The sequence below is a fragment of the Thunnus maccoyii genome, chromosome 23, assembly GCF_910596095.1.
Source record: "Thunnus maccoyii chromosome 23, fThuMac1.1, whole genome shotgun sequence".
Lineage (NCBI taxonomy): Eukaryota > Metazoa > Chordata > Actinopteri > Scombriformes > Scombridae > Thunnus > Thunnus maccoyii.
The window spans coordinates 21,886,717-21,903,463 of NC_056555.1; the positions used below are offsets into that span (position 1 = coordinate 21,886,717).

The 16,747-nt window shown below is 38.8% G+C and overlaps 1 protein-coding gene across 1 annotated transcript; it reads right to left on the bottom strand.

The window, feature by feature from the left end:
• Positions 1 to 3,560: 3,560 nt before the first annotated feature.
• Positions 3,561 to 8,788, bottom strand: LOC121890338 (arg8-vasotocin receptor-like). Its single transcript, XM_042402480.1, has 2 exons — positions 7,600 to 8,788; positions 3,561 to 4,843 (listed from the first exon to the last, which is right to left on the bottom strand). The coding sequence occupies exons 1-2, from the start codon at positions 8,570 to 8,572 to the stop codon at positions 4,560 to 4,562; spliced, it is 1,257 nt and encodes a 418-aa protein (XP_042258414.1). The 5' UTR covers positions 8,573 to 8,788; the 3' UTR covers positions 3,561 to 4,559.
• Between the last annotated feature and the right edge of the window lie 7,959 nt (positions 8,789 to 16,747).

Consider the following 16,747-nt stretch of genomic DNA (forward strand, 5'->3'; position numbering starts at 1 on the left):
CTTTATTATTAATAATAATTATTATTATTATTTCCCATAGCAAGAGGAAACATATCTGACATCCAACTCCACAGCACTTGATAATGTTACATGAGCTTACCTTTTTATAAGCTGGGAGCAACTGGAGTTCTAAACAAGCTAGACTTCAGGAAATATTTTTGTTTTATACAGAAAAAGTCTTTAAACACAAGAAAATGTGCATAGAAATTGTGTTTACTACATTAACATTTCACCAAAACCTTGGTCATTCCACTTAACTTACTTTATTTAACCAAAGTGCTTCTGTTGGCTAAACCTAACCAAATATGGGACCAAGACGCAACTACTACGACTTGAAGCTGAGGCCAATGTAGAAGCACCTTAAAGTGCAATATCACCAACAGCCACTAGATGCTCCAATTGACTCTCATTCAAAAAGCCTCAACTTCTCTCTAGAAATACTAAGTCAATCATGTTTTTAAACAAGTCATTATGGTCTCAGTCTCTAAATTCAGGTGTGCTGGTGGTCATTTTGGAAATCATTTCTCCATTAATAAGATTTGAAGACTTATAGTAGCTTTGATGTCGGTTGTATGAGCGTTGATTGACAGTTTGCTCACCTGCTGCTCTCCCCGGCTCTAGGACTCGCACTGAGTCAGGCTATTGTCACAATATTTCACTCAGTTTAATGTTACTTGATTATAATACCTGCCTTGTTTGAATAGCATTGGCCCAAGGTTGCCAGATCCCAATAAGCAAGCGTTAGCTTCAGTCCGAAGTAGCATGGCGTGTTTCCAGAGCATGAAAAGCAACCCCTGCACTCCTTGTTTGGAAGGTCCTAGCTACAAACGGAAAAGATGGCGCCACTCATAAAATGCAACTCTGGGCTTCAAACCAGCTCCAATGCAAACCAACAGGTGACGTCACACCTCATGACAACAACTATCTCGACTGTCAAAGTCACACTCTTTTTTCATTCATCCACCATCCATCCCGACTTCATTACTACAACTTCTGTTTGGTACAAAAATGTAGCACTTCCTTCTCTCAAAAATTTGTTGCCTGTGACAAAACAAATTAGCATCATAAACACGTAATTTCTAAGAAACGGGGTTGATATACAGTAAGACGTGTTTCTGCACATACAGAACAGTACAAATCGTTGCGGAAATCAAAACAGTCACACATCTTAGGAGGATACAAGAAATTCCATTTATCTTTCTTTACAACATGTGCAATACATATTAGAACAATATATAGATGACTTGAACATTTCAAATGACGATATATACATTACATTGATAAAACATCTTTACAACAGCAACACGTGTCTGGGAATGAGTCCCTAAAGAAGCTTTAAGAAGCCAAAGCTATTAAAGACACCGTTAAAGACTCAATGCGAAGCAGCACACGAGTCCAATAATATGAGTGACAGTGTGTCAGTGTGTGTGCGCAACTTGACATCATAGAGAACATCAACTATATTGCAGAAAATGCATATTCACAGGGTTATATATATATATATATTGAACAAAGTGCAACTTTAATTACCATTAACATATATTAAACATTACATTTGTAATCTTTTATCTCCATTTAATAGCCAAAGTAACAGATGATGATGTGCATTTGAATAAGCTCACTGTTTTGTTAGCTTTAACATGACTTTAGTAAGACAATAAAAATTATTACAGTTCAGGACATTTAAACATGTCAGGACAACTTAAATATAGATGGTACTGTTGATGTAGAAGGGACTGGCTTACATAAAGGATCGCACCTTTTAGAGCGGAAACAATTTGTTAATTAATCAATAAGTTGATTTACAGAAAATTAAGTATTGTCTTGTCTTATTTCCAGTTCCTCATATGTAAATATTTGATGGTTTTTGTTTCCTTTTATAGGTGGTGGTGGTGGTGGAGTGGGGGGGTTTGTGCATTAAAAAACCTGAGTGAAAAATTGAAAATTCAAAAAAATCTCAAAAAACTTTAAAAGCAAGATGCGACAAAGTGCAATAAGGATGGACGTAGTGAAAAACTGACGTAAATGAAGCTTAAACATCACTCAAGCTTCCACTGAAGAGACGAGAACATCAGATCTGATTTTTTTTTCAGATGTAAAGACAGTAACATTCCTCAATTAATACATGAAACAAACAGAAATGTCATATTTTCGTCACATTTTCCACATAGTTTTCCATCATTTGAGCTTTGATTGTCGCTCTTTTAATGACGTCATCTTGTTGTGTCCTCTTCTTCTGCGACGGTTTTATGGCTACGATTGGAGAATTAGCGCCACCTGATGTTTATCTTGATGAACCAACTCCTTAATATTTACAGTAGTAGATATAACTGTAGTGGATGGAAACTTGCATTCATTCAACTTTCATTTGCAGATTTTCTGAAAATTCTGTTAAAATTTGCGATATATTTGGATGGAAACTGGACTTATGATAGTAAATTGAAAGGTTTAGGTTCTGGGCTGATTTTTGCATGGAAAAACTGTTTGAACATAGAAACTTGGTTTTATGGGACTTTTTTTTTTTTTTTTTTACTTTTTTCTGACATTTTATCAAGAAACAAGAATATAATAGGCAGATTAGCTGATAATGAAAACAGTCATTAGTTGCAGCCCAAGTACCTTTCAAAAGTGTGCTGTAATACACTATGTACATGTGCCTGTAATGCTGCAGTTTACAGTAACACTTTGTATAGTTTGACATAAATTGGTGGCGATGGTGCACAGATTTCAGCTGAGAGCTGTTTTTGGTTTACCAAAACAAAAATAAACAGCAGTAATCAGAGTCAAGCTAAATCAAATGTTAAAGTTGCAATAATTGTTTGGGTTGTTTTTTTTTGTTTGTTTGTTTTTTTAACCACTGAGGGGCAGCAGAATCCCACAAAAAGCCAAAATCAAAAGCTAAAAGAGGCTTAAAAGCCCCACAGAGCTGCAGAGCTGTTAATAATCCTCTCTGGGTTTATCAATATAAGATAATTGTCATGTTACATGTAGTCATTTGATTCATTGTTAACATAAAAATATTGACTAGTGCACCTTTAACCATTAAAACAAATGATGTGAAAAGTTGTATTTAATTCCATAATAAGGTAACCTTAAGGGTCTCAGTGGCTGTAGAGTTTCTTAACCTGTTTTACTGTTTCTTTTGATATTTGTATAGTATCTTTAGACAGATTGAAATAGCATCAGTGTGGAAGTAATAAGGTTTTAACGAACAGCAGCACTTGAAATGTGTGGTTCACCGGCAAAATACTGCTGAAATAAATCTTAAGTGGCCAAATTTTTTTCATACTCTCAACTTATATCTATTGAGTGAACAATAAATAAGCCATTGCTTTATGTCAAAAAATACAAATGATTCTTTTATTAAAATTAATTTAGGTTTTAAAGGATAAATCTGGTGATATTCTGCATTTTTCTAATTGACAGCAGTTCCCATCAAAAGACAATAACCAACAATGAATTGATCCATGAACATGTATCATGTGTGTATCCAAAGCCTGATATATCTTATTTCTCTGTCCGCTGCTGAAAATAGTCCCCAACAAATGCACAATTTTCTGTTTTAGGAAATTACTGAGCCTCTTTTAAAAAAAAAGACCATATGTTTGTTTTTAAAGATGAATGTCTTCTGGAGGAATCAATGGGAAATCAGAAAGTATTAAGAGATGAGATAAACACATTGTTGGTTTTGATCATTTCACAGGATTTGTTGATTAATAAGAGGATATAGAAAAAACACCAGTCTTATCCTTTAAATCTTTTGGAAATCAAGCTTGTAAACTTGCCTCAAACATCAAAAAAAATCACAGCAGCTCTCCAAGCAAATATACATCAAATGTAAACCATGTTTGTCCACAGTTAGTCCTGTGAAAGCAACCATTCATACCCACTGTACTCCTAGCTTAAATTCAACATCACATGTGGTACATTCAACCCAAATATGGAAGAGTTCATTCTCGCTGCAGAGTGTTTGTTTACTCCTGTAGTCCAGGTTTGGAGAGCCACTTCCATTTGAACAGCTGTCCGTCTGTTTTCTCTTCCAGGAGAGCTTAGACCATAATCTGAAAATCTACAGGAAACATCCCCTTAATGTGAGGGTTTATGAGTATAAAGATATATTTTGTTAACATGCGTCCTCATACTTCACAAAATTAATCTCAGTGTGGATGAATGCTCATATTCAGCCATTATTTCACATGTTTGACACTAAAGAATTTAAATCACAGCAACGAGCGCAGACAAGAACATCAGCTAAAGTTTCAGTGACTGTTTTGACTCCATCTAACCCCCTGAATTCTCCAACCTGCCGGGCTAAAAGGAGTTATTAATACGCTTTTTCTAACAGCCATGTGAACCCAAACAAACCAACACCGAAAACTGCCATAGAGTAAACTTTTCCACTCTGGTTCGGACCAAAGAAAACAAACAGTAGGTGTGACCGCACCCTCAGATGAGATCATGCTTTCCTTCACTGCTACAAACCAGCAGATTAAGACCAATCCATGTTTGCTATATGGTTTTAGCTAAACAGACACAAACACAGATAGTGTATCTGGTGGTCAGGATGCAGATGGGACCGGCAGACAGTTTTTGGAGGTGGGGTTGAAGTCTCTAAACGGCTCCGAAAGGCGTGGACCCTGGAGGCGAGACAGCAGCGTGGTCCGGCGGATGCTGCTGTCCGAATCCTGGTGGCTGAACTTGTTCCTCAGCCTGCTGCAACACGGCAGGCTGCCGGCAAAGTCCGAGAGCAAGTGGCCGCTGAAGATCATGTAGATCCAGGGGTTGCAGCAGCTGTTGAGGCTGGCCAGCAGGGCGGAGAGCGTCACGGCGGCGTTCTCGGAGTCTACAGGGAAATGGAAAGATTTATGAGGCACGCTCTGAGATGTCAACAACTAATCTGAGGTGTTTACACTTTCTCTCGGGGGAGTCGTACTGTGGCTCTGAGTCACTGACCTGCCTGCTAAATGTTTATTCTCTCCCCGAACCCCAGTTTGAGCCTCTCATGTTATCATTAGATTTACATTAGGGACTTTTGCATTGCGGATTTTATCCAGGGACACTGATAAGCTGCTGTTTTCATCAACAAATGTGTTTCAGAATACATAACAATAATCATTAAGGGGGACATATCATGCTTTTTGTGATTTTCTGTCATTTATATACTGTTATAATGTTGGATGTTAGACATGGTCAAAGGTCCAAAACATGAGGTGAACACATGTAAAAATGCTCCCAGTAAGTCAAACTCCAGGGCTTCAACCTGCTCTGAACGCTTCATTTGCAATATTACCTCTACTTCCTCCTCGTGATAACATCAGACAGCCATCCGTTCAGTAGCCTTTGTTGCTATTGTTGTTGCTATGGTTGTTGCTATGGTTGTTCACGTTGTCCGCTCACATATTTTGGATCAGATTTTGGCTCCGACATGTACAGATGTATATGAGAAGTTGACATTTCGAGTAAACAAGGAGAAAAAGAAGTGAAATCCTGCTACTATAGTTTGTTTATGTAGCCTCCAGAGTCAGAGGAAGCTTCCTGAAGCTGACCAATCAGAACAGAGTGGGCTCATTAGGAGGGGGGTCTTAAAGAGACAGGAGCTAAAACGGCCTGTTTCAGACAAAGGCTGAACTGAGGGGCTGAATAAAGGACCAGTAGAAGGTAAATAAGGATGTTTTAACTGTTAAACATGCAAAGATATTCCAGTAGAGCCCCAGAATATAAATATAGAGCTGGAAATGTGCATGACATGTCTGTGACACAGGAAGATGACAACTCTATCATTAAACCTTCCTACAAAACTCTGATTGACACAGTTCATTTTCCAACCCGTGGAGACAGCTGTCAACGAGCACAACATCATTTAAATCACAGAAAAAAATCTGAGACGTGGACAGCGATTCACACGTCTCGAACCAGGTTACAAATTCTTATCCTTTCCACTTCTAGCTTCATGTCTGAACTTCTCCTCCCTCTCTCCCTTTGTTGTCTCGATACGTCACACCCCCTTGTGGTTTTACTGTAATCAGGAAGACCTCGTGTTTACAAAAATATCTCCAAATGTCCTCTCAGGAATCTGTGTGCTGTCTTCTTCAGATTCAAGGCTGGTATTTGCTGGTATTTAGTTTGCAGCCCCATACCGCCTTCGACCTTTACACACAAAGCAACAGGCAGTTAATTAGACTTTCCGGTGGACAAAATTTTTACATTTCTGTTCTGATTTCAGGTACCTCCTGCTCTATTTCTGTATTGCCTCCTGTGTTTCTGACCTGGCAATACCTTACTTATATATATATATATGTGGTTCAGGAACTGCAGCAATTTTAATTCGTCACTTTAGTGTTTTCTCCAAAATAAGGGTGGATGGAAGACATTAACTTGGTATTACATAAACCGAACAATTTTTGTCAGTTTGTCTGAAAACCTGCCTCTCTTTTATCTGCAGCCTTTGTTGGATCTACTTTCATTGTCAAAGTAGTTTGGATCAAGGATCTGGGATTCACCCTGAGAAACTCATCAAATCTTCAGTCAGTGTTTTTGTGACGTTTCAATGCTGCAGTTTCTATTCAACATCTCTAAGTTTTGACTTTTTTTAATGCCAAAAAAGGTCAAGAACTCAATGTTCCTCTGAAAATGTGTTCCTGTTAGTTTAAAAAAGCCCTTGAAAGCAGCACTGAGACCATTGTGAGTAAGTAAAACTTTCCTTGAAAGCCTTAATGAAATTCTTTGGGGTGATCACCTCCGTCAGCCCGAAGTAAGGCAGGTCTTTACAGACTTTGAGGCTGCAAAACAAAATTCATTTCCTCACCTCCATCATATGAAAATCACACAACACTGACTGTACATGTCTGAGTTTTAACTCAAATATTTCCACTTTTTCAACGTGACCCACCACGCTTATACACCTGGAGCACCAGTTTATTTCAGTTCATTTATGAATAAATGAAAAGGTCATCACATAGAGTAGACATTAACTTTGACCTTTTATGTTGAATTAAAAATGTTTTGCCTGTGAAATTGATCACCATTAGGACTTTGCAACCAGATCTGGCAACATTTTGCTCTTTTCTTGTGTAATAATGGCTAATTATGTCTCTTCATGCCTCTATTAATTACTCCGATGAAACGATCTGAGAAGCAAAAATGCTGACAGCTCGTTGGTTTTACATATTTTTGCAATATTTTATATACATTTTAAAATGTTTTATGGTCAAGTCTCCATATGTGTGTGTTCTGTGTTTGACACTTCTGCAACACAAATTGCCCCTTGGGTACAATAAATTTAAAGTTGAAATACATAAGTTGCATTGTATAATAAGATATTGTTATCTTGATTTTCCATATTCCTCCTCTTTTGCTCCTCCTGACGTTTCTTTTTTCCCCTAAATTTTTTTTTCTTTCCATAAACGAATCGAGGGTCTATTTGTAAAGCCATTTGAGAAAAATGGGGTCACAAGCCAGAAAACTTAGGAACTTCCTGCGTTAATTGTTTCTATAAAAGGTCTAAATGGACATAAATTCTTCATTTTACTTAACTACTTGCAGGTATAACTTTGTCTAAACGTTAGTGGAGAGGTGGCATCTTCACAGCAGATGACTCACCGTCCCAGGAGAAGGTCTTGTCCCACACTGACCACATCTGCACGGTGAAGAAAGGCGCCCAGCACACCACGTACGCCAACACGATCACGAAAGTCATCTTCACCGTGCGTAATTTGGCACGGGAGATGGTGCTCACGCTGCTGACCGAGCTCCTGCCCAGGATCCCGCTCTTGGTGGCCTCCGCCACTGCGCCGACGCTCTTCCTCCGCGTCTTATATTTGAGGTTCATCCAGATTGTGCGGCAGATGAAACCATAGCAGAACACGAGCACGGCCACTGGCACGACGAAGATCCCGGCGGTGATCCAGGTGATGTACGCGCGCAGTCCCCACGGCTCCATGAAGTGTCCCCAGCAGTCGTAGACGGCCGAGCCGGGGCGCACCTCGCTCAGGGAGAAGATGAAGTACTGCGGGATGCTGAGGACCAGGCTGCACGCCCAGGTGGAGCCGATCATCATGTACGCGCGCTGCGTGGGCTGCTGGAGCGTCTGCAGCGGGTGACAGATGGCGATGTATCGGTCTAGGGTCATCATCACCATCATGTAGGTGGAGGCGAACATGCCCAACACCTGCAGGTGCTTCACGATGCGGCACAGAAAGTCTGGCCCGTAGAAGCGGAAGGTGATCTCCCAGCAGAGCTGCGGCAGCACCTGGAAGAAGGCCACCACCAGGTCCGCCAGGCTCAGGTGCTTCATGAACAGGTGCATGCGCGACGGTTTCCGCCGGGTTTTGTACATGGCCAGCAGCACGCTCACGTTTCCCACCACGGCCGCGAGGAACGCGAGGCTCAGGACGGTGATTTCGATCTTGGCCACCTCCTCGTTCCGTCCGAACGGGTCGCTGTCGTTTCTCTCCCCGCTGGCGTTCCCAACAGCCGTAGCGGTGCCGGTCTCCGGCTGCTGCGTTAAGTTGAATCCCTCCGTACAGTTTCTGCCCGTGATGTTGCAGGAGGTCTCCGAGGGGAAGAACATCATGGCCGGTTCTCCTCCGTGCGCACGGAGGTGGCTGCCGGTCTGTGCGTAACCGTCACCACCGGGGATGTGGCTGTCAAATTAATCCTCGCTTACTCCAACATGGACGGGACGCTCACCGGGTTGCACGTGGATATAAGGAGAATGAACCGGTTAAAAAAAATCCATCCGTGGCGCACAGCGACTCCTGATATGAATCCGAGCTACAGAGCTGCAGATTGAAATTCTTTTATAGGGTCCTGCCCCTGAGACCGGAGACCATCCCCCCTGTACCAACACACACTTTATATACACCGCAACCCAACACACACTCTTCCTCTCCCCTCCCACCACAAAACAACCTTGCAAACCACAGAAGCAACACGAGATAAAGGGAAGAATATCTGCTGAATCTCCTGAGTGTTTGGACAGATAAAAGTCCAAATAAACCAAAATAATGACCGTGAAAGATGAAGCGACGACTGCCAGAAATCTGTCTGGAAGTCCTATTCAAAATCACATGAAGAAGGAATTCTCTTTTTAAGCTGCAACTAGTGGTTATTGTCATCTTTTATTATTCTGGTTATATTCTCAATTAATCAAGTCATCATTTGCCCTACAATATCAGAGAAGAGTGCACAATACCAATTATATTTCCAATATTTCCCTAAGATGACATATTCAAAACTTTAACTTAACTTTTTTTGTCTTGTTTTGTCTGATCAACAGTCCAGAACTCAAAGATATTTAGTTTAATATCATGTACGACACAAAAAAGTGTAAAATCCTCATGTTTGAGATGCTGCAGCCAGGTAATTTTTGGTATTTTTGCTTAATAAATCATTAAAACAATTATCTTCTATCTATAAAAATCAATTGATTGACTAATCGTTGTTGCAGCTCCAGTTGTTTTTTCAGCACATTCCCTCCAAAATGTAGTTGATATACAACTAATTGCACTTTACGTTAGTACAGATATCATCATATCATTGATTTATTTCATATTGTCAGCTGATTGATAAATTAACTAATAATATCAGCACTAACTGGAACCAAAGAGCGTTCCTGGAACCAGGATTTACCTCTTTGTTGTTGTCACTACACATGATAGTACTCTAGAGCTCAAATGATTGGTTAATTGATTAGTCGATTGTCAGACAATTAATTGGCAACAATTTTGATAACTGATTAATCATTTTTCAAGCAAAAATGCTGATCTTAGCTTCTCAGATGTGAATATTTGCTAGTTTTCCCAGTTTTCCATGATAGGAAACTCAACGTCTTTGTGTTTTTAACTGTTGCTCAGACAAAACAAGTCATGTTCACTTCAGGGAATAAAGATCAGCATTTTCTCACTATTTTCTGACTTTTTATACACTGAACAATTAATCAGTCATTAAAGAAAATAATTGTCAGACTTATTGATAAAAAAAATAATAGTTGCAGCCTTACAGTGCTGTTATAGTTGATATTCTACTTCAGTGGTGCGAATGATCAAACTACATGATGTGGAGTAAACGTGACACTTTTGGGGCCCCTGGGTGTCTGGAGTTGCCCATTTTGCCCAGCTGGTAATCCAGTCTTGCCTTGAATACGTCTGATTAACATCTAATTAATGCTGAATGTTAATGCTGAATGAACCTGCTCACCTGAATATTGATTTAGCCTTCCAGTTATTCTGACCATGACGTGCGTGTGTGTGTGTGTGTGTGTAAATGTGTGTGTGTGTGTGTAAACGTGTGTGTGTGTGGAGGAGGAGTCTGAGCGAGTCTGTGCAGCATTAATGTGTTTATGTGGCGATAACCTGATAACCTCAGACACAGCGCTTGTTTTCTCAGCATTGAGCGAGAAAACAAACTGCTGCTTCGCTGACAGTGGAAAACTCCTGCAGGCAGACAGAGACGTGACGTATCAAAGTTACAGCTTCCCTTCAAAAATCCACACAAGTTTTCCTAACAATGAAATCTCTTTAAGAAACTTCCTTAAATATATCTGCTTTTTCACTTAAAGGTATTCTGCTACAGAAACAAGCCTCACAGCAAACCAATGAACACATGATACATGAATAACAGCAAACAACCACTTTAATTAGACTGCTGCCCTTGTCTTTGTGTGAATTGAGTCCAAATTAAAGCTATTATCATATTATGTTATTATCAGCTCGCATGAAGATTCACACAAACTGTTTGCAGTTTTGTCATCTTCAGTGTAGAACAGAGTGAGTACTGCTAAGAGAACAGTTGTAGTTTCTTCCAACAAGTCTGCACACAGTGTCCTCAAATTTTAACACTAAGATTTATTTTTTAGAGTACTCCTGTGAAGCAGTATGTTAAGATGTGGGAAGATGCCCCCTTTCAGAACATTGTCTATTTACTGAAAAGACACAAGATGTTTGAATGTGCATAAAACAAAACACAGTTTGGGAGGTAATGTGTTTGATGGAGTCCCACTGTCTGGGGCAAGATGCCCTCAGGAGTAATTTTGATCTTCTATCAGGAACATTTGTTTTTTATTGATTTCTCTTTTACTTCAAGTAAAACGAAATCTTATTTTAAAAGGCCAAGTTAATTTAAATCGGCATTTTTTTTTTTTTTTTACTTTGAAAGGTTTATGTTTAAAAGGGAACATAACCTGCTTTTTGTGATTTTCTGTTTTATACTGTTATGAGTTTCAAAACTTCAGGTAAAATGTTAAAATGCTCCCTGAAAGTCTAAAGCTTCAACCTGCTCTGAACGCTCTGTCTGCAAAGTTACCTCCACCTCCTCCTCATGATGATGTTCATTGGTTACTAAGGTTGTTCTGTGTTGTTCACATTGTCCACTCTCATATATTTCAGATCAGATTCAGGCTCCAACATGTATGAATGTATTTGAGAAGTTCAAGTAAAGAATGAGAAAAAGAAATCCTGCTACTATAGTTTGTTTACGTAGCCTCTGGAGCAGGAGGAAGCTTCCTGATGCTGACCAATCAGAACAGAGTGGGCGCATTGGGAGGAAGGCCATAAAAGGAGTCTTTTTAAACTGTAAATCATGCAGCAAGATATTCGTCTGACAACATTATAACATTATATAAATGACAAAAAACCACAAAAAGTGCTTTTGTTGCTTAAACCTGACTCCAGTCTCTTGAGTCAAACTCCTGAACTTTCCCGCCAACCATCCACCTCTAGAGCTTCCTTCACTTCCTATGAACATCATCCACACAGCGATTACATTTCCCAGCACAGTGTCGTTTATAAATGTCATTTTTAGCCAACAGCGTTTCCCTGTGACTAGCAAACCAACTTTGACACGCAAAATTGGTGGAGTGCCCCTTTAAGTTGGAAAAACTTGGACGGTTTTGCGCAACTGCTTCTGTTTGTTCTTGGAGACCTTAAAAGTCTCTATGAAGAAAAAACATAATGTCAGTTTTCCATCACAACAAAGAGTAACACATTAAATCTTCCTATTCAGAATTCATAAGCAGTATATAAACATTTAATAAATGGTTTTTAATACACTATAAGGCAGATATAAGGACATTTTAAGTCCTTCTATGACGACATATTACATATAATTACAACCGTGTTTTACTATATTGTCATTCATTATCTGTTTATACAGCAGCCTCCACCTATAGGGGCCCACAGGAGTAGTTATAGTTGTTGATAAATACATTAATAAACACATATCTGCTTATAAATACATAAGTGTGTTATAAACCATTTATTAACACTTGCAGACGCTAAATAAGGGGACTTTAAGTAAACAATAATTTTTTTTAAAACATGTTAAAGGAAAAAGGTGTTACGTGTTACTGTTTATACTTCAGGAAGTGCAGGGAAACAGGACAAAAGGTGAGGAAGAGCAGTTGAAAAGGTGATGACAATACTGTACTGTAAGTGAGGTACATGTTGTATAATGCTGTAAATGTGTCACTTTATTAATGTTTAAATCTGCATTTGGTTCGTGTTTGAAACAGCAGAACAACAACCAACGAGAGATATTACTTCTAAAAAGCTCTGTCTTACAATATAAAGAGACGAATCTTGGAACTGCACCAAACTTCAAGACTAAAACAAGACTTTGATCAGCTTACTGTCAACCAAACTGGATTGAAAACACAACCAGAGTTAAAAACAATAGAAGAAATGGAGCACATCATTCAATTTTTTGCTTTGTGTTAACCATAATTTTGCCCTTCTAGGGAAGAAAAGCTTAAAGAAACGGTTGACAAAAGAGGTGAGCATCTGGTAAGAATATTGCTTTGAAATTAATTAGTAAGAAGTGGCTACAAAAACATGCCCACAATTGTCAAAATAGATAGAAATGACAAAGAAATCACAAAGAAAAAGTTCTTTGTATGGAAATAGAAACACGTAAAGATGAACTATCCCCTTTTGTCTGAGGTAAACCAATCTTTCTTTGCTTATAATGTGTTTATTTATTATCACTTTCTCTTTTTCCTACACAATAGGTGGAGCGCCCTTCACTAACTGGAAAAAAAAATCAATTTATGGAGTTCCTTTTGAACTGTTGACATGAATAATACAAATAAAGGGTTTTAAAAAAAAGAATGTCCCTGGTAGAAGCAGGAATAACAAATTGGTTAAAACTACAAAGAGCATTAAAAACATGGAAAAACAGAGAACAGCAAACAAGTAAAAAAAAAAACAGGTTTTTGGGTTCATTTGAAGACGTTTTGATGGATTTGACTGATCTGATTCCAGCAGCAAAAGCCAAACTTGAATAAAGTGAGTCATTAAAACTGGTTTTAAAGAAAACATTATAACTGTGACTATGACTCTTAAGGTTTCCCTCCAATTATTGCGTCATAGGAAACCAAAGCTGTTTCTCAATGTCATATGTTTGAGGGGGAAAGCAGGTCATCCATTAATCACAGAGGTGGTGGTTTGCCAAAGTGCATTTGATCAAGACAATGAAACCTAAAAGCTCCTGATGGCCAGACCGGTGAATTTTAATGGTAGCATTGTGCAAGTGCTTTTGTATGAAAGTGCTATAAAATTACCATTAATTCAGGCAACTAGGCAGACATCAAAGCTACTATAAGTCTTCGAATCTTATTAACTGAGCAATAATTTCCAAAATGACCACCAGCACACTTATTAGAGGGCTTGAATTTAGAGATTGAGACCATAATGACTTGTTGAAATAAATGATTGACTTAGTATTTCTAGAGAGAAGTTGAGGCTTTTTGAATGAGAGTCAGTTGGAGCGTCTAGCGGCTGTCTGCATCACATGAAGGTTCTTCAGCCTCACGTTGTGCCGCATGGTGTTATGATGTGACAACATTGGTTAAGGTGTGGTTGATGATTCGGGAATCATTGTGCTGTGGGTTACTACTTCCTGAAGGCTAGGCGACCTATGTTACAAAACCTGTTTAAAGGGGACGTATTCTGCACATTTCCTGGTCTATGTTTATATTCTGGGAGCTCAAATGGAATATCTTTGCATGATTTACAGTTAAAATCTCCTTATTGATCTTATACTGGTCCTTTATGCAGCCCCTCAGTTCAGCCTCTGTCTAAAACAGGCTGTTTTAGCTCCTGTCTCTTTAAGGCCCGCCTCCTGATGAGCCCACTCTGTTCTGATTGGTCAGCTTCAGGAATCAGGATCTGACGTCATCACGAGGAGGAAGTAGAGGTAACTTTGCGAACGAAGTGTTCAGAGCAGGCTGAAGCCCTGGATTTTGACTTGCAGGGAGCATTTGTACATACGTTGACTTCAAGTTTTGGAACTTTGACCATGTTTAACATCTGACATCCTAACAGTATAGAAATAACACATGAAAAATGATATGTCCAGTCTTGACTTGCTGTTGGAAATGGCAAAGTCTGCTGTTTTATTTGTGGCATCTGTCACATTTTGAGGCCTTGGTATTTACAACCTACTGTTAAATTTCTTCTTGGGAGGACAATCTCACAAAAACAGTGTATTATGACAATTAGTATGCAGTAAAAAAAAAAGTATTTGTTTTTAAACGTCTTTTGTTAGGTGGGAACAACAGTAATCATCAACCTTGTATCCTCCTCCTCTGTGGCTGAATCTCGTCTTCCCACCGTCCTCTGACAGCAGAGTAAAGCACACCATAATTTCTTGCACTCGCTGCCTTACAAGGCCACAAGTTAGTATCTTAATGTTCAATCTATATGCAAGCAGCGTGAGTGGAGAGAGAGAGATTTAGAAGTCACAGAGGCCGACTGTGTTTTTCATGTCAAGTAGCTGGGCAGACGCAGAGCCAGCTGCTGATGCAGACCATTACATAATGTGCTGTGGTTAAACAATGGTGGGTAATGGTTGGGGCTGTCAGGAATTATTGATTCATTTCGCTGTGATTATGAAACCTGTCGGACTGGCATAATAATGATACATAACCCAGGCTGGTGTAGGCACTGATAAGAGCTCAGATACTGGCACATATGAGTAAGGGCACATGTTAACAGAGGCATGTGACCACAAACACATGTTCATTTTCTGTTTTTGAAAGGGTTATGTCACCAAAATTACATAAATGCATACTCTTCCTCTTAGTTTGGTTTGATTCTGTCATACACACACTCAAAAAAAAAAAAAATAGACATGAACATGCATAACGACAAGAGACAAAATGAAACAAACTATAAACAGCAACATCACAAAAAACAAAATGCACTAGAGACAGAGACAGAGCAAAATCATGACAACAACAGACTGCTGTGCCTCTGCTACATTATAGACTTAATTATAGTAGATACAGTATCACTCTTTATGCAAATTGTACATTTTAATGAAAAAAAATACCTTCATCTATTTTTTACACCTGTTTTTAAGAACTGTAATAGCTTTTGAACTTCTCACGTCATCTGGTAAACTTTTAGTCAGAGTTAAAGTGGCTATAATGGACTTTTTTTTAAAATAATAATAATAATAAATATGTATGATCTGTCAGCGTGTAATGATGAACCGAGCAACCTTCTCAGCACCAAATGGCAAACAGACAAAAGCTAGGTTTCCATTCAATTCTAGTGTAGTTTTTTAACTAAGTTTCCAGAAAAATACAAAAGATAATCAGAATGAATTAATATTTGGAGTCAGACTTTCGAAATAAACAGTGGTGGTGCTGATTTTCCAATTTTTCACTTCAGCCGAGCATAAAAACATTTTTTTTGGTTATATTTCAGGATTCTTTTGCAATTTCATCAATTCTACTCAGGGCTTTTTTTTTGCTAATTACAAATGGAAAATGCAAATAAAAACGGGTGGATGGAAATACACCTACAGCTAGTGACTAGCTGGTGAACCAGAGCCAGATATTTCCCTCAGGAGTTGGTAGAGAGCAAAAACAGAGCTAAAAGAGAGTGAATATTGGACTTACATTCATCAGGTGGACAGAAACACGACTCCAAACGAATGATAATGTTGCTCCGTAACTGCTGGAAGTTCAATATATCAACTTAAAAGCCGATGATATGTCAGTGTTGTGTTCACTATTTGTTTCCGCTGCCTCCAAGTAGCCAAAAACATCAGTTAATGCAAGTTTAAGCATAAACTTTTGTACTTTTCTACTAAAAAAATCATTTTACAGGCCAGAACTTTTTTTGCTGATGAATACGCAGAATCATGTATGCATGTTTATCAATCTCTCCAGGGTGATAAGTGCGTTTACACATCATTAAGTGGGGAGTTTTTGTTTCCAAAATAGATTATTTGGGTTTTTCTGAGCCAGAAATCTCCGCATCTGTTCCAGGTGAATCATTGGTATTGATCTACTGGCCTATCAGGACTCACAGATGTGGCCATTTCCTGCAATGAGACTGTAAATAAATCCCATTTATTGCCCCTTTGAGTGTAGCTCTTACTGTACTTTAATTAACTATACATTACCCCAGTCAGAGTCTTATATCTCCTCAGGTCCACTTTGGACAGTTCAATACCGCAGTAACTCAATACTGGATCAACAATGGTCCTTGAGGCTAAATTGTAACAGAAAGAGGCTCTGAGGAGCCAGAGAGGAAATACAACAGTGAGAGTGAGAACAGATATGAACTTACATCTGCCAGAGGAAGAAACCTACAGCGGGAAAATAGACCTTTATCAAAGCCCTGCATTTAAAATTTCAGTAAGAGTACACAAATATTAGCAGTAAATTCTACCAAAGTATCAAATGTAAAAGTACTGATATTTAAGAGTCATCCCTGTCCATGTTATGAGAATGAAAAAA